General features: G+C 42.2%; 3 protein-coding genes across 4 annotated transcripts; 1 reads left to right on the forward strand and 2 right to left on the reverse strand.

The window, feature by feature from the left end:
- Positions 1-6: 6 nt before the first annotated feature.
- On the forward strand, positions 7-17994 carry LOC117190998. Its single transcript, XM_033395979.1, has 3 exons — positions 7-380; positions 15431-17893; positions 17954-17994. The coding sequence occupies exon 2, from the start codon at positions 15472-15474 to the stop codon at positions 16870-16872; it is 1401 nt and encodes a 466-aa protein (XP_033251870.1). The 5' UTR covers positions 7-380; positions 15431-15471; the 3' UTR covers positions 16873-17893; positions 17954-17994.
- LOC117190994 lies at positions 3380-9312 on the reverse strand. 2 transcript variants are annotated; one of them, XM_033395974.1, is made up of 3 exons: positions 8905-9312; positions 3481-5949; positions 3380-3420 (listed from the first exon to the last, which is right to left on the reverse strand). In XM_033395974.1, exon 2 carries the CDS (start codon positions 5674-5676, stop codon positions 3676-3678), a length of 2001 nt encoding a protein of 666 aa, XP_033251865.1. In that variant the 5' UTR covers positions 5677-5949; positions 8905-9312; the 3' UTR covers positions 3380-3420; positions 3481-3675. The 2 variants fall into 2 exon arrangements, with proteins under 2 accessions (XP_033251865.1, XP_033251864.1); XM_033395973.1 differs by lacking the exon at positions 8905-9312 and having other exon boundaries at positions 3481-8068.
- On the reverse strand, positions 9411-15156 carry LOC117190997. The gene is made up of 2 exons (XM_033395978.1): positions 14753-15156; positions 9411-11801 (listed from the first exon to the last, which is right to left on the reverse strand). Exon 2 carries the CDS (start codon positions 11758-11760, stop codon positions 10354-10356), a length of 1407 nt encoding a protein of 468 aa, XP_033251869.1. The 5' UTR covers positions 11761-11801; positions 14753-15156; the 3' UTR covers positions 9411-10353.
- Positions 17995-27412: the final 9418 nt, after the last annotated feature.

Raw genomic sequence — 27412 nt, forward strand, 5'->3', positions numbered from 1 at the left:
CACGTTCCTGGACTCAACATCTTTTATTTCGCTTCTTGGAAGCCAATGACGCTAGAGTTCTTGGAGTTTGTATGAAGACGGGCAGAAACTCGTGGTGCAAGCACTGAAGTATACTGGACATTGGAAAAGCGACGGAACCCACAAGGAGACGGTCATCTCGCTCGTGGGTGGATAATAAACATTGCAGAACACGGAGGCCAACGTGGGTGCGCACGTCAGGCAGCTGAAAAAAGCGCACATTTATATGTATGTATGCGAGATCGTGCACATACTGCCATCTCGCTCTAACCAACGAAGTTCTTGCGGGCCAGCAACTAGAGGCTTGAGTGCGCAGTTGGCTGATGAAATCGAGTGAAAATTTCTGGATTGTGGTTTGTTTGGTAAGTGCCAATTTGATTGTTGATTTGGGGAAAGGTTAGTCTGCGGGTGATGATTACCAGAGCAATGAGCAAATTAAGGGCAACGGATGAAATGGACGAGGACAACGTTGAGATGGGAAAAGTGGAAAGAGAATCCGCGCAAGGTGAAGCCTCAAATATGGAGGGGGCCGGGGCCGGCACATCAAAAGAAGCCCAATCACATGGCGTTGTTAACGTTATGATGGGGATGTGGCGCCAAATGCAAGAAAGTCAGCGGGCCAATGCAATGCAAATGCAGCAGTTCCAAATGGAAGTTCTGCGGATGAATCAAATTCAAATGGAAAAAACTAATATACTTCTGCGATCCCTTGGTATTAGTGGAAGGAGAACTGGCGAGCCACGACCACAATCAACCACGGATGAGCCCTCAGTGATATCTGACGCAGTCTCATCACCAAGGCAACCGGTTCCTTCTCAGGAAACGCAAAGAAAATTGTACGATCTACCGGAGTTTAATGGTGCTCCCGAAGAGTGGCCAATGTTCAACGAAGCTTTCACTATGACCACTGTAGAGTACGGATACAGTGACAGGCAAAATTTGTTACGCCTCCAAAAGGCAATAAATAGCAAGGCTAGGGAGACCGTTGAATGTTTGCTTATTCACAGTTCTAACGCTTCAAATATTTTAGAGACCCTTAAACAAAATTTTGGTAGACCGGAGAAACTCGTAAAAAGCCAGATTAGTCGCGTTAGAGAATTTCCGAGCATTCGCGAAGGGAGATTGGAACAATTAGTAGAGTTCAAAATGATGGTACAAAACTTGGCTTCATTCTTAGAAGCAGCTAACGCACATCAGCAGTTAAAAAACCCAACATTAATGGAGGAGTTAATCTTAAAGTTGCCAGTGCAACAGAGACTGGAGTGGGCACGCCATTCCAAGCAACTAGGAGATGAAAAATCGATCAGTCATTTAAGTCTATGGCTTCAGGGATTGGCCGAAGAAGTGCAAGTCGCAGGATTGGTTGACGATCAGGCGACGTTCAAGCCAAAGAAGGAAAAGTCGAGACTATTCCATGCAAACGACATCAGACTTGTAACCATGAAGGCGTGCTCCGTCTGCAATGGGAAACACGACTGGGAAAACTGTAACTCATTTGCCCAGTTAGAACTTGAAAAAAAATGGCAGCATGTAAGGGAAAGAAAATTATGCTTTAATTGCCTAAAGTACTGCCATCGTAGTCAAAAATGTAGACGACATCACCAATGTGGACTTGATGGATGTGCCAAACGCATTCACCGTTTGCTCCATGCAGAATCAGTTAATCAACCAGGCGAGGAAGTAAAGTTCACAGGAACAGCAACGCATGAGGCTAGCTCAATGATTTTGTTTAAGATATTGCCTGTTAATCTTCATGCTAAAAATAAAATAGTGAGGTGCCACGCCTTTTTGGATGAAGGTTCTGCAGTAACCCTTATAAATGAAAGCCTGGCAGACGAGTTAGGATTACATGGGCCCAAAGAAAGTCTGACATTGCAATGGTTTGGAGAAAAGACATCAACGGAATTGGTCAGCCGATTTAATATTGGAATATCTGATGAACGTGGAGGCAAGGTCTATGCACTAAACGGAGTAAGGACTATTAAGGATTTACGGCTGCCGAAGCAATCCGTAAACATGTCTGAGCTAAGTTCGCAATACCCACACATAAAGAGTATTCCTTTGAAAGGCTATAGAAATGCTAGACCTGAAATACTAATCGGACTAGATAACCTACATTTGATAGCTCCAAAGCAAATGAGATCTATGGGATACGTTGGGCCAGCCATTGCATTAACCAATCTGGGATGGGTTGCGTTTGGAAAATGTCGCGGAGAATCAGGACCCATGAGTAATGTAAAGGCCGTACATCTGGTTAAACACAATGACGGAGCACATTGAACAGTTGGTGCGAGACTACATCACGAATTCGGAAATGGATGTGCGGATTGTGAAAAACCACGTAGAAGGTCGAGAAACTGAGAGATCGAACCGATTGCTGTCAACCACGACAAAACGTATTGGTGACCGTTTTGAAACGGGATTACTATGGAAAGTGGATGACGTCGTCTTGCCTGACAGCAAGAAAATGGCAATAAAGAGACAATTGTCTTTGGAAAGAAAATTTATACATGATCCAGAGTACTACAAAAAATACTGCGACCTGATGGAAGCATACGAAGAAAAGTCATACATTCGGCATATCACAAGCAATGAACTGGAAGTGGACAAGAAAAAAGAATGGTTCCTGCCTCATTTTGGGGTCTTAAATCCTAACAAGCCCGGCAAGTTCAGAATTGTTTTCGACGCGGCTGCAGAAGTCGATGGAGTGTCGTTAAACTCCATGCTCATGACTGGCCCCGACGGGTATCAATCCCTAACGGACATTCTTATGAGGTTCAGACAGAAACCGATTGGAGTCTGTGCTGCCATAGCAGAAATGTTCCACCAAGTCATAATACGAAAGGAGGATCGATGTGCCCAACGCATACTATGGAGGAAGAATCCAGGCGACGAGATGAAGGAGTATGAAATGCAGGTCATGACCTTTGGAGCCAAATGTTCACCGGCCTCTGCTCAATATGTGAAAAATAGAAACGCACTTGAATTTAAGGAATCGTATCCAGATGCGGTGAATGCCATTATTAAAAACCATTATGTGGACGATTTGATGCATTGTTTTTCATCCGAAGAATCGGCTGTGAGAGTCGTGAGGAGATAGTTGACATTCACAAAAAGGGAGGATTCGAACTGAGAAAGCTTGTGTCCAATTCGAAATTCTTCAACAAGGTTTTTGGTAACGAACAAGTAGCTGAACCCATAACTCTTGATAGGGATGAATCTTCGCATTATCAAAAGGTCCTGGGAATGTACTGGTGTACACGCAGCGACGAATTTGGGTTCTCACTTTCGTTTAACAAAATTGACGCATCAATCTTTGTTGAGTCCAGGAACGTGAGAATTGCGGATAAAACACAATCGCTTATCTTCATAGGTACTTAGGCGTTGGTTGCGTTTTATTTCCTATTTGCAAAAGGAGGTTAATACATTTTATTCTTATATGTGTATAATATATCTACGCACGCTTCGTCTTTTCTCCCCGCTCTTTCTTCGAGTGCTCAAACTAATGTGACCTTCTTGTCTTTTCATAGTGTGGCCATTTTTCTTCTCTCTTTTTTCTTTACGTAGGGTATCTGTGCCCTTGCTTAAAACTAAGTATATATAAGCTAATTTTTCTCGACAACATCCCCACCACCGTGAATCAAGCACGCTCGTGATTCACAATATGTCTAGCTTTTCCAGCATACAGGTTGGGCGGTGTAGAACTCCAGCCGTCGTCTTTACAGTGGCTGATTGAACCTGTCCGTCGCGTCCAGGCGTGACTGCTAGAATAACTCCCTTTTTCCATTGAGATCGATGAAGGTTCTTATCACAGATAAGAACAATGTCCATTTCAGCGAGTGGTGGCACTGGGTGATGCCACTTTGTCCGTCTGCATAGGTCTGGTAGGTACTCATTGAGCCACTTGTTCCAAAATGAGTGTGAGATCTGCTGAGCGATGCGCCATTCCTTTCGAGTTGGCTGGTACTTCTCCTCTTGTGGATGTGGTGTCTGGCTAGAATTGGGAGAACCTAAAAGAAAGTGATTAGGGGTTATCGGATCGTCTGTGGGGTTATCCAGAGCAATGTGTGTAAGCGGTCTGGAATTTACTATGTTTTCAGCGTTACACATTAGGCTATACAGTATGTCTTCTTTCAGGTTTTTGTCATGCAGCGCGTGTCCTATGGCCCTCTTCACACTGCGTACCAATCTTTCCCAGCACACACCTGCATGGGGGTTTAGCGGGCAATTAAACAGCCATTCGATCTGCTTGGTTGACAGCTCGTTCGCTATTCTAATGTGATCGAGGTCCTGTAATTCTCTTTTCAATTCACGCTCAGCTCCCACCAAATTGGTACCATTGTCAGATCGGATTCTTACTGGTCTTCCGCGCCGCGCCATGAAGTTATGCAATACTCGAAGACACGTATCTGTTGTCAGGTCCCTGGCAATTTCCAAATGAATTGCTCTTATTGTAAGGCATGTAAATATGCCTATCCAGCGTTTATCGGTACTCCTTCCTCTTACAACCAGAAACGGTCCCATATAGTCGATTCCAACATATGAGAATGGGCGTACGTACGGAGAGAGTCTGTCCTTAAGAAGTTGTCCCATTAATGGCATTTTTGGTGAAGCTCTCTGGATTTTACAAGTCATACAATTTCTAGCTGCACGGCGAACCTCCTGTCGGCAGTGTGGTATGTAGTACTTTCTGCGTATTTCTGCTATAATTGTGTTTTCATTCTGGTGTTTCCATAGCTCGTCATAATGTCGCACGATCAATTTTGTAACGTGATGCCCTTGGGGCATTAATATTGGACGCCTGGTTTCTTCTCCAACCGAACATGCGTTATTAATACGCCCATTCATGCGGATCACTCCTCTTCCGTCTATGATCGGAGACAACTTCCACAGCTTGCTGTTCTTTTCGATGGACTGTCCAGTCAATAGCGCCACCCGCTCATCATGAAATGCAACATCCTGTACATTGCGGATCACTATGAGTACAGCTTCTTCAATTTCAGCTACATCAAGGTAGACTTTTCGTTTGATCTTACGATCACACATCCTGTAGACCCAAGCGACAACTCGCATCCGCCTTGTAAATGAAGAGAACCTTTCCAGCAACTCCCTGAATACGATATTGACAGATCCATCTGAAGACATCTCATTGATTGATAACGTAAACTTGCTTCTTAGTTCCAGTTCCGTGTCACCAACGTCTGAAGTTCCTAGATTCCATTGACTTGCGTCCTCTTGAAGGAATTGAGGGCCTCTCAACCAGGAGGTTTCTCGAGTTCCAGATCTGAGTTTGGTGCCAAAGTCTGCCGGGTTATCCTTAGTAGGCACCCAATGCCAATCTTCCAACCTTGTGGCTTCAAGTATCTCGTCAATTCTGTGTCCTACATATGGCTTATATTTTCTGTGATCTGATTTAATCCATGCTAAGACAGTCTTGCAGTCGGACCACATGTCGACACATTTGGGGTTGACGTCGTGACCCTCAAGAATACATTTCCTGAGACGAGTTCCTAGCACTGCCGCCTGTAGCTCGAGCCTGGGTATGGTCGATAGTTTCATTGGGGCACACTTGGTCTTTCCCATTATAAATGCGGACTTCCATCCAGATTTCGTACGTATGCGCCAGTATCCAACTGCTGCATAAGCTGACTCACTCATCGCAAAATATGTGTAGTTCAATTGGTTCCCCAAAGAACTCTTCAGCGTAACATCGGGGTATCCTTATCTTGCATGCTTGGCTTAGGCTGCGCAACCAACATTTCCATTGCTTTATATCGTCGCCCTCAATTGGCTGGTCCCACTCTGTTCGCTTTTGCCATATTGACTGCAGAAGCAGTTTAGCGATCAGGGAATATTCGGCTAGAATTCCAAATGGGTCAAACACAGACATAACCACTCGCAATACTTCTCGCTTAGACGGTATTCTTGATTCTGAAAAGATTGATGCGTCAATTTTGTTAAACGAAAGAGAGAACCCAAATTCGTCGCTGCGTGTACACCAGTACATTCCCAGGACCTTTTGATAATGCGAAGATTCATCCCTATCAAGAGTTATGGGTTCAGCTACTTGTTCGTTACCAAAAACCTTGTTGAAGAATTTCGAATTGGACACAAACTTTCTCAGTTCGAATCCTCCCTTTTTGTGAATGTCAACTATCTCCTTCACGACTCTCACAGCCGATTCTTCGGATGAAAAACAATGCACCAAATCGTCCACATAATGGTTTTTAATAATGGCATTCACCGCATCTGGATACGATTCCTTAAATTCAAGTGCGTTTCTATTTTTCACATATTGAGCAGAGGCCGGTGAACATTTGGCTCCAAAGGTCATGACCTGCATTTCATACTCCTTCATCTCGTCGCCTGGATTCTTCCTCCATAGTATGCGTTGGGCACATCGATCCTCCTTTCGTATTATGACTTGGTGGAACATTTCTGCTATGTCAGCACAGACTCCAATCGGTTTCTGTCTGAACCTCATAAGAATGTCCGTTAGGGATTGATACCCGTCGGGGCCAGTCATGAGCATGGAGTTTAACGACACTCCATCGACTTCTGCAGCCGCGTCGAAAACAATTCTCAACTTGCCGGGCTTGTTAGGATTTAAGACCCCAAAATGAGGCAGGAACCATTCTTTTTTCTTGTCCACTTCCAGTTCATTGCTTGTGATATGCCGAATGTATGACTTTTCTTCGTATGCTTCCATCAGGTCGCAGTATTTTTTGTAGCACTCTGGATCATGTATAAATTTTCTTTCCAAAGACAATTGTCTCTTTATTGCCATTTTCTTGCTGTCAGGCAAGACGACGTCATCCACTTTCCATAGTAATCCCGTTTCAAAACGGTCACCAATACGTTTTGTCGTGGTTGATAGCAATCGGTTCGATCTCTCAGTTTCTCGACCTTCTACGTGGTTTTTCACAATCCGCACATCCATTTCCGTATTTGTGATGTAGTCTCGCACCAACTGTTCAATGTGCTCGTCATTGTGTTTAACCAGATGTACGGCCTTTACATAACTCATGGTTCCTGATTCTCCGCGACATTTTCCATACGCAACCCATCCCAGATTGGTTAATGCAATGGCTGGCCCAACGTATCCCATAGATCTCATTTGCTTTGGAGCTATCAAATGTAGGTTATCTAGTCCGATTAGTATTTCAGGTCTAGCATTTCTATAGCCTTTCAAAGGAATACTCTTTATATGTGGGTATTGCGAACTTAGCTCAGACATGTTTACGGATTGCTTCGGCAGCCGTAAATCCTTAATAGTCCTTACTCCGTTTAGTGCATAGACCTTGCCTCCACGTTCATCAGATATTCCAATATTAAATCGGCTGACCAATTCCGTTGATGTCTTTTCTCCAAACCATTGCAATGTCAGACTTTCTTTGGGCCCATGTAATCCTAACTCGTCTGCCAGGCTTTCATTTATAAGGGTTACTGCAGAACCTTCATCCAAAAAGGCGTGGCACCTCACTATTTTATTTTTAGCATGAAGATTAACAGGCAATATCTTAAACAAAATCATTGAGCTAGCCTCGTGCGTTGCTGTTCCTGTGAACTTTACTTCCTCGCCTGGTTGATTAACTGATTCTGCATGGAGCAAACGGTGAATGCGTTTGGCACATCCATCAAGTCCACATTGGTGATGTCGTCTACATTTTTGACTACGATGGCCGTACTTTAGGCAATTGAAGCATAATTTTCTTTCCCTTACATGCAGCCATTTTTTTTCAAGTTCTAACTGGGCAAATGAGTTACAGTTTTCCAAGTCGTGTTTCCCATTGCAGACGGAGCACGCCTTCATGGTTACAAGTCCGATGTCGTTTGCATGGAATAGTCTCGACTTTTCCTTCTTTGGCTTGAACGTCGCCTGATCGTCAACCAATCCTGCGTCTTGCACTTCTTCGGCCAATCCCTGAAGCCATAGACTTAAATGACTGGTCGATTTTTCATCTCCTAGTTGCTTGGAATGGCGTGCCCACTCCAGTCTCTGTTGCACTGGCAACTTTAAGATTAACTTCTCCATTAATGTTGGGTTTTTTAACTGCTGATGTGCGTTAGCTGCTTTTAAGAATGAAGCCAAGTTTTGTACCTTCATTTTGAACTCTACTAATTGTTCCAATCTCCCTTCGCGAATGCTCGGAAATTCTCTAACGCGACTAATATGGCTTTTTACGAGTTTCTCCGGTCTACCAAAATTTGGTTTAAGGGTCTCTAAAATATTTGAAACGTTAGAACTGTGAATAAGCAAACATTCAACGGTCTCCCTAGCCTTGCCCTTTATTGCCTTTTGGAGGCGTAACAAATTTTGCCTGTCACTGTATCCGTACTCTGCAGTGGTCATAGTGAAAGCTTCGTTGAACATTGGCCACTCTTCGGGAGCACCATTAAACTCCGGTAGATCGTACAACTTTCTTTGCGTTTCCTGAGAAGGAACCGGTTGCCTTGGTGATGAGACTGCGTCTGATATCACTGAGGGCTCAGCCGTGGTTGATTGTGGTCCTGGCTCGCCAGTTCTCCTTCCACTAATACCAAGGGATCGCAGAAGTATATTAGTTTTTTCCATTTGAATTTGATTCATCCGCAGAACTTCCATTTGGAACCATTTGCATTGCATTGGCCCGCTGACTTTCTTGCATTTGGCGCCACATCTCCATCATAACGTTAACAACGCCATGTGATTGGGCTTATTTTGATGTGCCGGGCCCGGCCCCCTCCATATTTGAGGCTTCACCTTGCGCGGATTCTCTTTCCACTTTTCCCATCTCAACGTTGTCCTCGTCCATTTCATCCGTTGCCCTTAATTTGCTCATTGCTCTGGTAATCATCACCCGCAGACTAACCTTTCCCCAAATCAACAATCAAATTGGCACTTACCAAACAAACCACAATCCAGAAATTTTCACTCGATTTCATCAGCCAACTGCGCACTCAAGCCTCTAGTTGCTGGCCCGCAAGAACTTCGTTGGTTAGAGCGAGATGGCAGTATGTGCACGATCTCGCATACATACATATAAATGTGCGCTTTTTTCAGCTGCCTGACGTGCGCACCCACGTTGGCCTCCGTGTTCTGCAATGTTTATTATCCACCCACGAGCGAGATGACCGTCTCCTTGTGGGTTCCGTCGCTTTTCCAATGTCCAGTATACTTCAGTGCTTGCACCACGAGTTTCTGCCCGTCTTCATACAAACTCCAAGAACTCTAGCGTCATTGGCTTCCAAGAAGTGAAATAAAAGATGTTGAGTCCAGGAACGTGAGAATTGCGGATAAAACACAATCTCTTATCTTCATAGGTATTTAGGCGTTGGTTGCGTTTTATTTCCTATTTGCAAAAGGAGGTTAGTACATTTTATTCTTATATGTAGGTAATATATCTACGCACGCTTCGTCTTTTCTCTCCGCTCTTTCTTCGACTGCTCAAACTAATGTGACCTTCTTGTCTTTTCATAGTGTGGCCATTTTTCTTCTCTCTTTTTTCTTTACGTAGGGTATCTGTGCCCTTGCTTAAAACTAAGTATATATAAGCTAATTTTTCTCGACAACATCCCCACCACCGTGAATCAAGCACGCTCGTGATTCACAATATGTCTAGCTTTTCCAGCATACAGGTTGGGCGGTGTAGAACTCCAGCCGTCGTCTTTACAGTGGCTGAGCGAACCTGTCCGTCGCGTCCAGGCGTGACTGCTAGAATAACTCCCTTTTTCCATTGAGATCGATGAAGATTCTTATCACAGATAAGAACAATGTCCATTTCAGCGAGTGGTGGCATTGGGTGATGCCACTTTGTCCGTCTGCATAGGTCTGGTAGGTACTCATTGAGCCACTTGTTCCAAAATGAGTGTGAGATCTGCTGAGCGATGCGCCATTCCTTTCGAGTTGGCTGGTACTTCTCCTCTTGTGGATGTGGTGTCTGGCTAGAATTGGGAGAACCTAAAAGAAAGTGATTAGGGGTTATCGGATCGTCTGTGGGGTTATCCAGAGCAATGTGTGTAAGCGGTCTGGAATTTACTATGTTTTCAGCGTTACACATTAGGCTATACAGTATGTCTTCTTTCAGGTTTTTGTCATGCAGCGCGTGTCCTATGGCCCTCTTCACACTGCGTACCAATCTTTCCCAGCACCCACCTGCATGGGGGTTTAGCGGGCAATTAAACAGCCATTCGATCTGCTTGGTTGACAGCTCGTTCGCTATTCTAATGTGATCGAGGTCCTGTAATTCTCTTTTCAATTCACGCTCAGCTCCCACCAAAATGGTACCATTGTCAGATCGGATTCTTACTGGTCTTCCGCGTAAGGCATGTAAATATGCATATCCAGCGTTTCTTCTATCCAGGCCTTCCTCTTACAACCAGAAACGGTCCCATATAAACGATTCCAACATATGAGAATAAGCGTACGTACGGAGAGAGTCTGTCCTTAGGAAGTTGTCCCATTAATGGCATTTTTGGTGAAGCTCTCTGGATTTTACAAGTCATACAATTTCTAGCTGCACGGCGAACCTCCTGTCGGCAGTGTGGTATGTAGTACTTTCTGCGTATTTCTGCTATAATTGTGTTTTCATTCTGGTGTTTCCATAGCTCGTGATAATGTCGCACGATCAATTTTGTAACGTGATGCCCTTGGGGCATTAATATTGGACGCCTGGTTTCTTCTCCAACCGAACATGCGTTATTAATACGCCCATTCATGCGGATCACTTCTCTTCCGTCTATGATCGGAGACAACTTCCACAGCTTGCTGTTCTTTTCGATGGACTGTCCAGTCAATAGCGCCACCCGCTCATCATGAAATGCAACATCCTGTACATTGCGGATCACTATGAGTACAGCTTCTTCAATTTCAGCTACATCAAGGTAGACTTTTCGTTTGATCTTACGATCACACATCCTGTAGACCCAAGCGACAACTCGCATCCGCCTTGTAAATGAAGAGAACCTTTCCAGCAACTCCCTGAATACGATATTGACAGATCCATCTGAAGACATCTCATTGATTGATAACGTAAACTTGCTTCTTAGTTCCAGTTCCGTGTCACCAACGTCTGAAGTTCCTAGATTCCATTGACTTGCGTCCTCTTGAAGGAATTGAGGGCCTCTCAACCAGGAGGTTTCTCGAGTTCCAGATCTGAGTTTGGTGCCAAAGTCTGCCGGGTTATCCTTAGTAGGCACCCAATGCCAATCTTCCAACCTTGTGGCTTCAAGTATCTCGTCAATTCTGTGTCCTACATATGGCTTATATTTTCTGTGATCCGATTTAATCCATGCTATGACAGTCTTGGAGTCGGACCACATGTGGACACATTTGGGGTTGACGTCGTGACCCTCAAGAATACATTTCCTGAGACGAGTTCCTAGCACTGCCGCCTGTAGCTCGAGCCTGGGTATGGTCGATAGTTTCATTGGGGCACACTTGGTCTTTCCCATTATAAATGCGGACTTCCATCCAGATTTCGTACGTATGCGCCAGTATCCAACTGCTGCATAAGCTGACTCACTCGCATCGCAAAATATGTGTAGTTCAATTGGTTCCCCAAAGAACTCTTCAGCGTAACATCGGGGTATCCTTATCTTGCATGCTTGGCTTAGGCTGCGCAACCAACATTTCCATTGCTTTATATCGTCGCCCTCAATTGGCTGGTCCCACTCTGTTCGCTTTTGCCATATTGACTGCAGAAGCAGTTTAGCGATCAGGGAATATTCGGCTAGAATTCCAAATGGGTCAAACACAGACATAACCACTCGCAATACTTCTCGCTTAGACGGTATTCTTGATTCTGAAAAGATTGATGCGTCAATTTTGTTAAACGAAAGAGAGAACCCAAATTCGTCGCTGCGTGTACACCAGTACATTCCCAGGACCTTTTGATAATTCTAAGCTCCATCCCTATCAAGAGTTATGGGTTCAGCTACTTGTTCGTTACCAAAAACCTTGTTGAAGAATTTCGAATTGGACACAAACTTTTTCAGTTCGAATCCTCCCTTTTTGTGAATGTCAACTATCTCCTTCACGACTCTCACAGCCGATTCTTCGGATGAAAAACAATGCACCAAATCGTCCACATAATGGTTTTTAATAATGGCATTCACCGCATCTGGATACGATTCCTTAAATTCAAGTGCGTTTCTATTTTTCACATATTGAGCAGAGGCCGGTGAACATTTGGCTCCAAAGGTCATGCCCTGCATTACATACTCCTTCATCTCGTCGCCTGGATTCTTCCTCCATAGTATGCGTTGGGCACATCGATCCTCCTTTCGTATTATGACTTGGTGGAACATTTCTGCTATGTCAGCACAGACTCCAATCGGTTTCTGTCTGAACCTCATAAGAATGTCCGTTAGGGATTGATACCCGTCGGGGCCAGTCATGAGCATGGAGTTTAACGACACTCCATCGACTTCTGCAGCCGCGTCGAAAACAATTCTCAACTTGCCGGGCTTGTTAGGATTTAAGACCCCAAAATGAGGCAGGAACCATTCTTTTTTCTTGTCCACTTCCAGTTCATTGCTTGTGATATGCCGAATGTATGACTTTTCTTCGTATGCTTCCATCAGGTCGCAGTATTTTTTGTAGCACTCTGGATCATGTATAAATTTTCTTTCCAAAGACAATTGTCTCTTTATTGCCATTTTCTTGCTGTCAGGCAAGACGACGTCATCCACTTTCCATAGTAATCCCGTTTCAAAACGGTCACCAATACGTTTTGTCGTGGTTGATAGCAATCGGTTCGATCTCTCAGTTTCTCGACCTTCTACGTGGTTTTTCACAATCCGCACATCCATTTCCGAATTCGTCTCGCACCAACTGTTCAATGTGCTCGTCATTGTGTTTAACCAGATGTACGGCCTTTACATTACTCATGGGTCCTGATTCTCCGCGACATTTTCCATACGCAACCCATCCCAGATTGGTTAATGCAATGGCTGGCCCAACGTATCCCATAGATCTCATTTGCTTTGGAGCTATCAAATGTAGGTTATCTAGTCCGATTAGTATTTCAGGTCTAGCATTTCTATAGCCTTTCAAAGGAATACTCTTTATGTGTGGGTATTGCGAACTTAGCTCAGACATGTTTACGGATTGCTTCGGCAGCCGTAAATCCTTAATAGTCCTTACTCCGTTTAGTGCATAGACCTTGCCTCCACGTTCATCAGATATTCCAATATTAAATCGGCTGACCAATTCCGTTGATGTCTTTTCTCCAAACCATTGCAATGTCAGACTTTCTTTGGGCCCATGTAATCCTAACTCGTCTGCCAGGCTTTCATTTATAAGGGTTACTGCAGAACCTTCATCCAAAAAGGCGTGGCACCTCACTATTTTATTTTTAGCATGAAGATTAACAGGCAATATCTTAAACAAAATCATTGAGCTAGCCTCATGCGTTGCTGTTCCTGTGAACTTTACTTCCTCGCCTGGTTGATTAACTGATTCTGCATGGAGCAAACGGTGAATGCGTTTGGCACATCCATCAAGTCCACATTGGTGATGTCGTCTACATTTTTGACTACGATGGCAGTACTTTAGGCAATTGAAGCATAATTTTCTTTCCCTTACATGCTGCCATTTTTTTTCAAGTTCTAACTGGGCAAATGAGTTACAGTTTTCCAAGTCGTGTTTCCCATTGCAGACGGAGCACGCCTTCATGGTTACAAGTCCGATGTCGTTTGCATGGAATAGTCTCGACTTTTCCTTCTTTGGCTTGAACGTCGCCTGATCGTCAACCAATCCTGCGTCTTGCACTTCTTCGGCCAATCCCTGAAGCCATAGACTTAAATGACTGGTCGATTTTTCATCTCCTAGTTGCTTGGAATGGCGTGCCCACTCCAGTCTCTGTTGCACTGGTAACTTTAAGATTAACTTCTCCATTAATGTTGGGTTTTTTAACTGCTGATGTGCGTTAGCTGCTTCTAAGAATGAAGCCAAGTTTTGTACCTTCATTTTGAACTCTACTAATTGTTCCAATCTACCTTCGCGAATGCTCGGAAATTCTCTAACGCGACTAATCTGGCTTTTTACGAGTTTCTCCGGTCTACCAAAATTTTGTTTAAGGGTCTCTAAAATATTTGAAACGTTAGAACTGTGAATAAGCAAACATTCAACGGTCTCCCTAGCCTTGCCCTTTATTGCCTTTTGGAGGCGTAACAAATTTTGCCTGTCACTGTATCCGTACTCTGCAGTGGTCATAGTGAAAGCTTCGTTGAACATTGGCCACTCTTCGGGAGCACCATTAAACTCCGGTAGATCGTACAATTTTCTTTGCGTTTCCTGAGAAGGAACCGGTTGCCTTGGTGATGAGACTGCGTCTGATATCACTGAGGGCTCAGCCGTGGTTGATTGTGGTCCTGGCTCGCCAGTTCTCCTTCCACTAATACCAAGGGATCGCAGAAGTATATTAGTTTTTTCCATTTGAATTTGATTCATCCGAAGAACTTCCATTTGGAACTGCTGCATTTGCATTGCATTGGCTTGCTGACTTTCTTGCATTTGGCGCCACATCTCCATCATAACGTTAACAACGCCATGTGATTGGGCTTCTTTTGATGTGCCGGGCCCGGCCCCTCCATATTTGAGGCTTCACCTTGCGCGGATTCTCTTTCCACTTTTCCCATCTCAACGTTGTCCTCGTCCATTTCATCCGTTGCCCTTAATTTGCTCATTGCTCTGGTAATCATCACCCGCAGACTAACCTTTCCCCAAATCAACAATCAAATTGGCACTTACCAAACAAACCACAATCCAGAAATTTTCACTCGATTTCATCAGCCAACTGCGCACTCAAGCCTCTAGTTGCTGGCCCGCAAGAACTTCGTTGGTTAGAGCGAGATGGCAGTATGTGCACGATCTCGCATACATACATATAAATGTGCGCTTTTTTCAGCTGCCTGACGTGCGCACCCACGTTGGCCTCCGTGTTCTGCAATGTTTATTATCCACCCACGAGCGAGATGACCGTCTCCTTGTGGGTTCCGTCGCTTTTCCAATGTCCAGTATACTTCAGTGCTTGCACCACGAGTCTCTGCCCGTCTTCATACAAACTCCAAGAACTCTAGCGTCATTGGCTTCCAAGAAGCGAAATAAAAGATGTTGAGTCCAGGAACGTGAGAATTGCGGATAAAACACAATCGCTTATCCTCATAGGTACTTAGGCGTTGCTTGAGGTTTATTTCCTATTTGCAAAAGGAGGTTAATACATTTTATTCTTATATGTAGGTAATATATCTACGCACGCTTCGTCTTTTCTCCCCGCTCTTTCTTCGACTGCTCAAACTAATGTGACCTTCTTGTCTTTTCATAGTGTGGCTATTTTTCTTCTCTCTTTTTTCTTTATGTAGGGTATCTGTGCCCTTGCTTAAAACTAAGTATATATAAGCTAATTTTTCTCGACAACAATCTTTTCAGAATCAAGAATACCGTCTAAGCGAGAAGTATTGCGAGTGGTTATGTCTGTGTTTGACCCATTTGGAATTCTAGCCGAATATTCCCTGATCGCTAAACTGCTTCTGCAGTCAATATGGCAAAAGCGAACAGAGTGGGACCAGCCAATTGAGGGCGACGATATAAAGCAATGGAAATGTTGGTTGCGCAGCCTAAGCCAAGCATGCAAGATAAGGATACCCCGATGTTACGCTGAAGAGTTCTTTGGGGAACCAATTGAACTACACATATTTTGCGATGCGAGTGAGTCAGCTTATGCAGCAGTTGGATACTGGCGCATACGTACGAAATCTGGATGGAAGTCCGCATTTATAATGGGAAAGACCAAGTGTGCCCCAATGAAACTATCGACCATACCCAGGCTCGAGCTACAGGCGGCAGTGCTAGGAACTCGTCTCAGGAAATGTATTCTTGAGGGTCACGACGTCAACCCCAAATGTGTCCACATGTGGTCCGACTCCAAGACTGTCTTAGCATGGATTAAATCAGATCACAGAAAATATAAGCCATATGTAGGACACAGAATTGACGAGATACTTGAAGCCACAAGGTTGGAAGATTGGCATTGGGTGCCTACTAAGGATAACCCGGCAGACTTTGGCACCAAACTCAGATCTGGAACTCGAGAAACCTCCTGGTTGAGAGGCCCTCAATTCCTTCAAGAGGACGCAAGTCAATGGAATCTAGGAACTTCAGACGTTGGTGACACGGAACTGGAACTAAGAAGCAAGTTTACGTTATCAATCAATGAGATGTCTTCAGATGGATCTGTCAATATCGTATTCAGGGAGTTGCTGGAAAGGTTCTCTTCATTTACAAGGCTGATGCGAGTTGTCGCTTGGGTCTACAGGATGTGTGATCGTAAGATCAAACGAAAAGTCTACCTTGATGTAGCTGAAATTGAAGAAGCTGTACTCATAGTGATCCGCAATGTACAGGATGTTGCATTTCATGATGAGCGGGTGGCGCTATTGACTGGACAGTCCATCGAAAAGAACAGCAGGCTGTGGAAGTTGTCTCCGATCATAGACGGAAGAGGAGTGATCCGCATGAATGGGCGTATTAATAACGCATGTTCGGTTGGAGAAGAAACCAGGCGTCCAATATTAATGCCCCAAGGGCATCACGTTACAAAATTGATCGTGCGACATTATCACGAGCTATGGAAACACCAGAATGAAAACACAATTATAGCAGAAATACGCAGAAAGTACTACATACCACACTGCCGACAGGAGGTTCGCCGTGCAGCTAGAAATTGTATGACTTGTAAAATCCAGAGAGCTTCACCAAAAATGCCATTAATGGGACAACTTCCTAAGGACAGACTCTCTCCGTCCATTCTCATATGTTGGAATCGACTATATGGGACCGTTTCTGGTTGTAAGAGGAAGGAGTACCGATAAACGCTGGATAGGCATATTTACATGCCTTACAATAAGAGCAATTCATTTGGAAATTGCCAGGGACCTGACAACAGATACGTGTCTTCGAGTATTGCATAACTTCATGGCGCGGCGCGGAAGGCCAGTAAGAATCCGATCTGACAATGGTACCAATTTGGTGGGAGCTGAGCGTGAATTGAAAAGAGAATTACAGGACCTCGATCACATTAGAATAGCGAACGAGTTGTCAACCAAGCAGATCGAATGGCTGTTTAATTGCCCGCTAAACCCCCATGCAGGTGGGTGCTGGGAAAGATTGGTACGCAGTGTGAAGAGGGCCATAGGACACGCGCTGCATGACAAAAACCTGAAAGAAGACATACTGTATAGCCTAATGTGTAACGCTGAAAACATAGTAAATTCCAGACCGCTTACACACATTGCTCTGGATAACCCCACAGACGATCCGATAACCCCTAATCACTTTCTTTTAGGTTCTCCCAATTCTAGCCAGACACCACATCCACAAGAGGAGAAGTACCAGCCAACTCGAAAGGAATGGCGCATCGCTCAGCAGATCTCACACTCATTTTGGAACAAGTGGCTCAATGAGTACCTACCAGACCTATGCAGACGGACAAAGTGGCATCACCCAATGCCACCACTCGCTGAAATGGACATTGTTCTTATCTGTGATAAGAATCTTCATCGATCTCAATGGAAAAAGGGAGTTATTCTAGCAGTCACGCCTGAACGCGACGGACAGGTTCGCTCAGCCACAGTAAAGACGACGGCTGGAGTTCTACACCGCCCAACCTGTATGCTGGCAAAGCTAGACATATTGTGAATCACGAGCGTGCTTGATTCACGGTGGTGGGGATGTTGTCGAGAAAAATTAGCTTAAATATACTTAGTTTTAAGCAAGGGCACAGATACCCTACATAAAGAAAAAAGAGAGAAGAAAAATGGCCACACTATGAAAAGACAAGAAGGTCACATTAGTTTGAGCAGTCGAAGAAAGAGAGGGGAGAAAAGACGAAGCGTGCGTATATATATTACCTACATATAAGAATAAAATGTATTAACCTCCTTTTGCAAATAGGAAATAAAACGCAACCAACGCCTAAGTACCTATGAAGATAAGCGATTGTGTTTTATCCGCAATTCTCACGTTCCTGGACTCAACAAAGCTAAATACAAAAAAAGCTTACATCAATCGTAAAATCGTTTGCTATTCCGAGGATGGGTGAAATCCCTTCATCCATAAATGGATTAAAAACCTAAAAATATCAAAATACAACACACGCTCCCGAGTATGCGCGAAGCATTTCAAGGAGAAGTGTATTTTGAACGGGAGGCTTCGAACAGGAAGTCTCCCAACCGAAAATTTGGGTAAGTTAGTTTCTAGTTAGTTTTAATCGTCTGTCCGTCCCTATGAGCGCCTAGTTCTCAGAGACTTTAAGAGCTAGAGCAACCAAATTTGGTATCCACATTCCTATGATATCGCACCTGCACAATGTGTTTCAAAATAACGCCCCAACCCCTTCCGCCCCCATAAAGATCGGATTATTATTATAGCCAAAAGTAACAAATCAATTTGCAGTGGCTACGCATCGCCCGTCGACACGTTCTGACTGATTTTCTGTCTCCCTCGCACGCACTCTGTCGTTTAATGCTGCCATACTGACTATGTATCGGGTATAAATGTAGAGTTGCGGCCGCAGCAGCAACTCACAACGTTACCCCTCGTTATCTTCGTCTCTTTTATTGTTTGAGAACTCGCTCAAAAATTGGAAAAAAAGGGCATTGTTTTAATAGAAGATATTGAAAACAAAACTGCGGATCTATCAATAGATAATATTGAAAATACTAACATAGATCAATCAATAGATAATATTGAAAAGACTAACATAGATCAATCAATATATAATATTGAAAAGACTAACATAGATCAATCAATAGATAATATTGAAAAGACTAACATAGTTCAATCAATAGATAATATTGAAAAGACTAACATAGGTCAATCAATAGATAATATTGATATCAAGCACAATGAAGATACATATTTTCCAGATTAATCCGGCTTTGAAATCTCTGGAAAAGAAATTCAAAGCCCTAAATGAGGAAATTATTTCCCAAAAAAGGAAATTAAAAATTTGCATGCAAAATTGCACACATTCACTATCCAAAATGAAAAATATGTACAAAAAATACGATCTAGAGAAAGAAATTTCTCAACTTAAATCAACGAGCCCGAACAGGGCTCATGAAGAAAAACAATGTAGTGCTTCGCAAGGCGAACATATTGAAAAGTTGAAGAAACTTGTACAAAAAATGGATGAGAGTCACAGAAATTGTGCACTAATTTTTGATGAAATGATCATCTAACCAGAAATATGTTATCTTGCCAATGTTGACCGAGCAATTGGTTACGTAGACCTGGGTCGCCAGTCCCTCAGCTCGTGTGCGATTACGTACATCTATTCAAGAGTGTTCACCAGTCGGAAAAGCGACATGGAAAGTTATCGAAAAGTTTTATGAAGTCGATTCATTAAATTCTTTTCGTTTGGCACCTAAGCTTACAGAAAAGCACATCAATCCGAAAGGATTTGATTACATGAAAACCAATTTGACGGTCAACATATTTTCAAGCACGGTCAGCACAGGCATTCAAATGTTTGCTAATCGTGGTACTTTTGAAGACAAGGATGCAGCCATTCCTACATCCATGTTTTTAAAAAGTATGAACGATGGTTTCGATGTATTGAACAATACATACTGCCATGCCAATAAAACGTTCACCAATCGCTTGGATGAATTCGTAAGTTATTTGGCCCCCATAAATAACCGAATCAGATTCCCAAGCCTGTTTGTTGACTGAAAAGGCTGATTGAAACTTGCAAAAGAACCAATTTTGTAAAATGTATTATTCTAAAAGTACAAACACAATAAAGCACCTTTCACAGCTTTGTTCGATCAGTCGAACAAATCACAAGATGAAGTGTGGTTGCGGAGAGAGATGTTGGATGCGGGCCGATTGTGGCTCTGGCTTAGTTGCTTTATATACTAAATTCAGCTTGTAGTGTGGCCGCTGGTGTTGCGCTGCGGGCACACTGGGTACCAGTGCTGCCAGATTTTGAGAGTCGCCATAAGCTAGATTAAAGAAAAAATAAGCTAGAATAAGCTAAATACAAAAAAAGCATAAAACTAAGCTAACAATAAAAACACATCAAAACAATGTATAATTTAATTTTATATATGTATATATATATATAATTTTTTTTTTTTTTTAAGTAATGACATGATTTTATCCACTTCATTATGCCATGGCCGAGTGCTCAGCAATGTACAGCCTTTTGCTCCTCTGTTTTTGAGGACTTTCTAACAAGAGGTATTTTGTTAGTTTGAGTCATGCTAGCATAGGACTTATATGTTTTATAGCGACAGCATAATGCCGTAATTCCCACGACTTGGCCCCAATTGTTCACTTACAAAAGCAGCACATATGCGTAATGTGGATTCAGTTGGCACATTGCGTAGCCCCTCCTTAAATTCATCGAAATTTAACCAGAAATTGTGGAAATTTTGTTTATAAAACACTTTTGGCATTTTTATACCCGATACTCAAAATGAGTATTGGGGTATATTAGATTTGTGGTAAAAGTGGATGTGTGTAACGTCCAGAAGGAATCGTTTCCGACCCCATAAAGTATATATATTCTTGATCAGCACCAATAGCCTAGCCGAGTCGGTTGAGCCATGTCTGTCTGTCCGTCTGTCCGTCCGTCCGTCCGTCTGTCCGTCCCCTTCAGCGCCTAGTGCTCAAAGACTATAAGAGCTAGAGCAACGATGTTTTGGATCCAGACTTCTGTGATATGTCACTGCTACAAAAATATTTCAAAACTTCGTCCGTCTGTCCGTCCCCTTCAGCGCCTAGTGCTCAAAGACTATAAGAGCTAGAGCAACGATGTTTTGGATCCAGACTTCTGTGATATGTCACTGCTACAAAAATATTTCAAAACTTCGCCCCGCCCACTTCCGCCCCCACAAAGGACGAAAATCTGTGGCATCCACATTTTTAAACATACGATAAAACCAAAAACGCAGAATCGTAGAGGATGACTATATGTTTTAGAAAATCTGTGGCATCCACATTTTTAAAGATACGATAAAACCAAAAACGCAGAATCGTAGAGGATGACTATATGTTTTAGAATGTAAGATCTCAACCAGATCGTATAATTATTATAGCCAGAATCAAGAAAACAATTTCATTCTTTCTCGCTCTGTCTCTCTCTAACACACAGGTTTCATGGTCGGTTTTGCCAATTGCAAAATATGAGTTCAAGGATCTCAGAACCTATAAGAGCCAGAGCAACCAAATTTGGTATCCACACTCCTGTGATATCGGACCTTGACCGTTTCGTGTCCAAATTTCGCCACACCCCCTTCCGCCCCCGCAAAGGACGAAAATCTGGAGCATCCACAAATCTCAGAGACTATTAAGGCTAGAGTAACCAAATTTGGTATCCGCACTTCTGTTAGATCTCACTATAAAACGTATATCTCAGAATTTCGCCCCACCCCCTTCCGCCCCCACAAAGGACGAAAATCTGTTGCATCCACAATATTGCACATTCGAGAAAACTAAAAACGCAGAATCATATATAACGACCATATCTATCAGATTGCTGAATCTGGACCAGATCAGATAATTTTTATAGCCAAAAGGAACAAATCAATTTGCACTGGCTTCGCAGCGCCCGACGTCACGCTCAGACTGATTTTCTGTCTCTCTCGCACGCACTCTTTGTCGTGTCGTTTAATATAAGCAGCGTCTGCCGGAGGAGAGCCATACTGACTTAGTATCGGGTATAACTGTAGAGTTGCGGTGTCCGCAGCAACTCACAACGTTCCCCCTCGTTTTAACTTGAAATTGAAGGCTTGATTGTCATATTTAGTTTTTTGTTTTTGTTTATTTGATTCTAACATTAATCTGGCTCTTTTATAGGCTTGTTCTAACCCAAATTTTGATTCCTTAGCGTAATCATCTATATTGTATAGGGGGTCTATTCTATCCATACTATTAAAATGTGTTGGCAAGTTTGAAGTCTTACCGAAAATTATCTCATATGGACAATAATCATGTGCCATAGAGGGTGTCGTGTTAAAACAATATACGAAGTATTGCATCCCAATCTGTTTTATCGGTTGAGATGTATGAGCGTATGAACTCATTGAATGCTCTGTGGCTTCGCTCCACGGTTCCTACGGTTTGGTGATGATGTGCAGTCGATGTTATGTTTTGAATATTTAAGTACTTACATAAATTTTCAATTATTGAATTTTTATATTCTGTTCCCATGTCCGTAATGAACGTCTTCATTGGACCGTACTTTAGAATGAAATCTTCAAATATAGCTTTAGCTACTGTTTTTGCGCTTTTGTTCTGTATTGGTATGGCAACAAGGTATTTTGTTAGGTCACAGATTAAGGTGACTGCATATTCATTTCCTTGTTCTGATTTGGGAAGTGGACCGATCGTATCCACAATTACTCTATCAAAAGCCATGTTTGGTGTTTGTGTTATAGTCATTGGGGTCTTGGTATGTTTAGTCGTTTTGGACACTTGGCATTTTGGACACTTTCTCACATAATTTGTACTTTGACGTGTCATGTTTTTCCAAAAATAATGCCTTCTTATCTTTGCTAATGTTTTAGCTTTACCTGTATGACCTCCTTGTATTGGATCGTCATGGAATGTAGACAATATCTCTTCTTTTTCTTTATTATACCCGATACTAAAAATGAGTATTGGGGTATATTAGATTTGTGGTAAAAGTGGATGTGTGTAACGTCCAGAAGGAATCGTTTCCGACCCCATAAAGTATATATATTCTTGATCAGCATCAATAGCCGAGTCGATTGAGCCATGTCTGTCTGTCCGTCTGTCCGTCTGTCCGTCCCTTCAGCGCCTAGTGCTCAAAGACTATAAGAGCAACGATGTTTTGTATCCAGACTTCTGTGATATGTCACTGCTACAAAAATATTTCAAAACTTCGCCCCGCCCACTTCCGCCTCCACAAAGGACGAAAATCTGTGGCATCCACATTTTTAAAGATACGATAAAACCAAAAACGCAGAATCGTAGAGGATGACTATATGTTTTAAAATGGAAGATCTCAACCAGATCGTATAATTATTATAGCCAGAATCAAGAAAACAATTTCATTCTTTCTCGCTCTGTCTCTCTCTAACACACAGGTTTCATGGTCGGTTTTGCCAATTGCAAAATATGAGTTCAAGGATCTCAGAACCTATAAGAGCCAGAGCAACCAAATTTGGTATCCACACTTCTGTTAGATCTCACTATAAAACGTATATCTCAGAATTTCGCCCCACCCCCTTCCGCCCCCACAAAGGACGAAAATCTGGAGCATCCACAATATTGCACATTCGAGAAAACTAAAAACGCAGAATCATAGATAACGACCATATCTATCAGATTGCTGAATCTGGACCAGATCAGATAATTTTTATAGCCAAACGGAACAAATCAATTTGCACTGGCTACGCAGCGCCCGACGTCACGCTCAGACTGATTTTCTGTCTCTCTCGCACGCACTCTTTGTCGTGTCGTTTAATATTAGCGGCGTCTGCCGGAGGAGAGCATACTGACTAAGTATCGGGTATAATTGTAGAGTTGCGGTGTCCGCAGCAACTCACAACGTTCCCCTTCGTTTTCTTTTATTGTGGTCACCGGCTTGAGTAGCGCTACTCTTAAATTCTTTAGTATTTTATTACCCTTATTTTTAAAAGAATCTATTGAAATGTTCTCAAAGATTTCTTCGCTCGCTGCCATTTTAAGTTGGCTGTTTTTATTTATACCGGCTTCTTTTTCAAGCCTTTGGAGGAATTGACCTAAGTCGAATGTTCCATTGGTATAAAGATCGCTAACTTCAATTCTTACAATTATCTTCTTTCCATGCTTGAGGAAACATTTAGTCGAAGTTAAATGTTAGGTCACTACTTTTTTAACATCATCATTTTGTATGACGTTGTATATATTGGGCTCTGAAGAGATCGAATGCTTTTGCAATTCTTTGTTTGGACCTGCGCAGGTTTTTTGTCTACTTTGATTTCTTGTAGTGACTTTCATTACTTTGTTGGTTGTCTGAATATTTTGTAGGTCTGTAATGGTTATTCTTGATAACGCATCTGCTATATGATTGTCCTTTCCGTTGAGATACTCCACAGTGAAATCATATTCCTCTAGATCTAGTCTCATACGTGTTAGTTTAGAGCTGGGGTTAACCATTGAAAATAAATATGTAAGTGGCCTGGGCGTTTTGACAGTGAAGTGTTTGCCATAAATGTATGGTCAAAAATGATTTATTGCCCAATGTATTGCCGCTAATTCTTGTTCTGTTGTGTTTTTATTACTTTCGCCTTTCGTAAAAGATCTTGATGCATACGCTACTGGTAGCTGAGTTCCGTTATAGTTTTGTGTTAGAACAGCTCCACATGCTTGTTTACTTGCATCCGTTATTACACAAAATTCTTTGTTAAAATCTGGATATTGCAATAAGGTTGGCTTCAACAATTGTATTTTTTACTCAAAATGAGTATTGGGGTATATTAGATTTGTGGTAAAAGTGGATGTGTGTAACGTCCAAAAGGAATCGTTTCCGACCCCATAAAGTATATATATTCTTGATCAGCATCAATAGCCGAGTCGATTGGGCCATGTCTGTCTGTCCGTCTGTCCGTCCGACCGTCTGTCCATCCCCTTCAGCGCCTAGTGCTCAAAGACTATAAGAGCGAGAGCAACGATGTCTTGGATCCAGACTTCTGTGATATGTCACTGCTACAAGAATATTTCAAAACTTTGCCCCGCCCACTTCCGCCCCCACAAAGGGCGAAAATCTGTGGCATCCACAATTTCGACGATACGAGAAAACTAAAAACGCAGAATCGTAGAAGATGACTATATCTTCTAGAGTGCAAAATCTGAACCAGATCGTATAATTATTATAGTATAGTATTATATACAGTATAGTATTATTATATATAGAATCAAGAAAACAAATTTATTTTTTCTCGCCCTGTCTCTCTCTCTAACACACACGTAGAATAGCCGGCTTTGCTTAGAGTAAAACATTAGCGCCTAGATCTCAGAGACTACAAAAGCTAGAGCAACCAAATTTGGTATCCACACTCCTAATATATCGGACCGAGACGAGTTTGTTTCAAAATTTCGCCACACCCCCTTCCGCCCCCGCAAAGGACGAAAATCTGGGGATATTCAAAATCTCAGAGACTATTAAGGCTAGAGTAACCAAATTTGGTATCCCCACTCCTGTTAGATCTTACTATAAAACGTATATCTCAAAATTTCGCCCTACCCCCTTCCGCCCCCACAAAGGACGAAAATCTGTTGCATCCACAATATTGAGGATACGAGAAAACTAAAAACACAGAATCATAGATAATGATCATATATATCAGATTGCTGAGTCTGGATCAGATCAGATCATTTTTATAGCCAAAAGGAACAAATCAATTTGCACTGGCTACGCAGCGCCCGACGTCACGCTCAGACTGATTTTCTGTCTCTCTCGCACGCACTCCTTGTCGTGTCGTTTAATATTAGCGGCGTCTGCCGGAGGAGAGCCATACTGACTTAGTATCGGGTATAACTGTAGAGTTGCGGTCTCCGCAGCAACTCACAACGTTCCCCCTCGTTAAATATTCGAATGCTTTCTGACATTTATCTGTCCATTCGAAGTTAACATTCTTTTTACATAATCTTGTTATGTGGCATGAATGATCGGAAAAATTTTTAATAAAACGTCTATAATAATTGCAGAATGCAACGAATCGTCTAGCGCTATCTGCGTCCGTTGGGACTGGGTATTTCTCTATGACGTCATATTTCTTGTCGTCTGGTAAAATACCTTTGTCAGTACACTTATGACCTAGAAAGGTTACTTCGTGGCCGAAGAATGAGCACTTTTCAGGGTACAACTTAAGATTGTGTTTCCTGTACAAATCGAAAACATTTGTAAGGTTTTTAATCATATGTTTCTCGGAACAACCAATGACAATTAGGTCATCCATATACAAGAATGCCTGAGAAGGTTCGATACCTGAAAATGCAATTGTCATCAGTCTTTGAAAAGAATTGGGCGCTATTTTTAAACCGTATGGTAATCGCGTGAAGCGATAGGAGCCATTGCTCGTTGAAAAGGACGTTATATTTCTTGAACTTTCTTCAAGCTCTATTTGATGAAAGCCTGACATCAGATCTAGACATGAAAAGTATTTGGCTCTACCTAATTGATCAGGAATATCATCTATTCTGGGCAGTGGGAATTTGTCTGATAATACTTTTTTGTTTATTTGGTGGTAGTCAATCACTAGGCGCCATCTTTTACTATCTGAATTTGGTAATGATTTTTTCGGTACGATTAATAATGGACTGTTATATTCTGAGACTGAGGGTTCTACTATTTTGTCTTTTATTAGTTTGTCCACTTGTTTTATTGCTTCCTCTTTTTGACTGTGGGGAATTCTATAATTTTTAATATATACCGATTCATCTTCTTATCTTTTGTTTATAAAAATTATTAGTTGATATCGATTCGGTTTCTGTTCCGAATATGAAAATTTTTATTTAGTTTGTTTAAAATTTCGGTGTGTTTAGGATTGTTGCTGTTATTTACTAAGTCGTAATCATCTAATGACTCGAATTGGATGGCATCTAGTTTAATAATTGCATTTTTGTTTGTAGTATTTAGGATTCGGACGAAGGTGTTTCGAGAATCTGAAATAGAGTTACCTATGTATACTCCATTTTGGATCTCTTGGTTTGGTATGACTATGTATTTGGTTGCTGTATTTATAGCAATCTTTCGGAAAACTTCGGAGCGGGCTGGTAAAATTGTTAAGTTGTTATGTAGAGTGTGTTGAATTGGAATGTTGATGGGGAAACGAAGATTATTTGGTCTCAGTATGAGCCAATCATTTTCATGTTTTAAGTCTATTTGGCAATTAATTTTTTTCATGAAGTCTATACCTATTATTCCATCACATGGTATGGGAAAGTCTGAATCTACTATATGAAAACTATGGGGAACAGCATATTTTCCTGAAAGAAGTTCTATGAATGCTAATCCTTTAGAATTGGTGGTGCCTTCACCAATGCCTGATATTTTTGTGATATTGTTGTAATTTAGGTTACGAAATGTGTCTGAACTTTCTTTAAGTAAAGATATGTCTGCACCAGTATCAACTAATAATATGTATGTTTTGCGTGTTTTTTCATTTTGTAATGAAACAAATAGATTGAAATTGAGATTTATCGTGTGAACCGCTGTTATGACTGTTGTTGTTTTCTCAAGGGTGCCTCCTAGTTTTCCGGCATGGTTTGAACCTGTCGGACATTGTTTGTCTGTTTATTGTTGTTACTGTTATAGGTACTACCGTTTTGACGGTTGTTTCCTCTATAAGTTCCACGTCCCCTTCCGTAGTTGTTGTAGTTATTCTGGCTATTATT

Source organism: Drosophila miranda, assembly GCF_003369915.1.
Source record: "Drosophila miranda strain MSH22 chromosome Y unlocalized genomic scaffold, D.miranda_PacBio2.1 Contig_Y1_pilon, whole genome shotgun sequence".
NCBI classification, from domain to species: Eukaryota; Metazoa; Arthropoda; class Insecta; order Diptera; family Drosophilidae; genus Drosophila; species Drosophila miranda.

Bases quoted from the DNA above. Each gene is read 5' to 3' on its own strand.
- LOC117190994 (XM_033395973.1), bottom strand. From the start codon at position 8,053: ATGGAGAAGTTAATCTTAAAGTTGCCAGTGCAACAGAGACTGGAGTGG.
- LOC117190997 (XM_033395978.1), bottom strand. From the start codon at position 11,760: ATGTCTGTGTTTGACCCATTTGGAATTCTAGCCGAATATTCCCTGATC.
- LOC117190998 (XM_033395979.1), top strand. From the start codon at position 15,472: ATGTCTGTGTTTGACCCATTTGGAATTCTAGCCGAATATTCCCTGATC.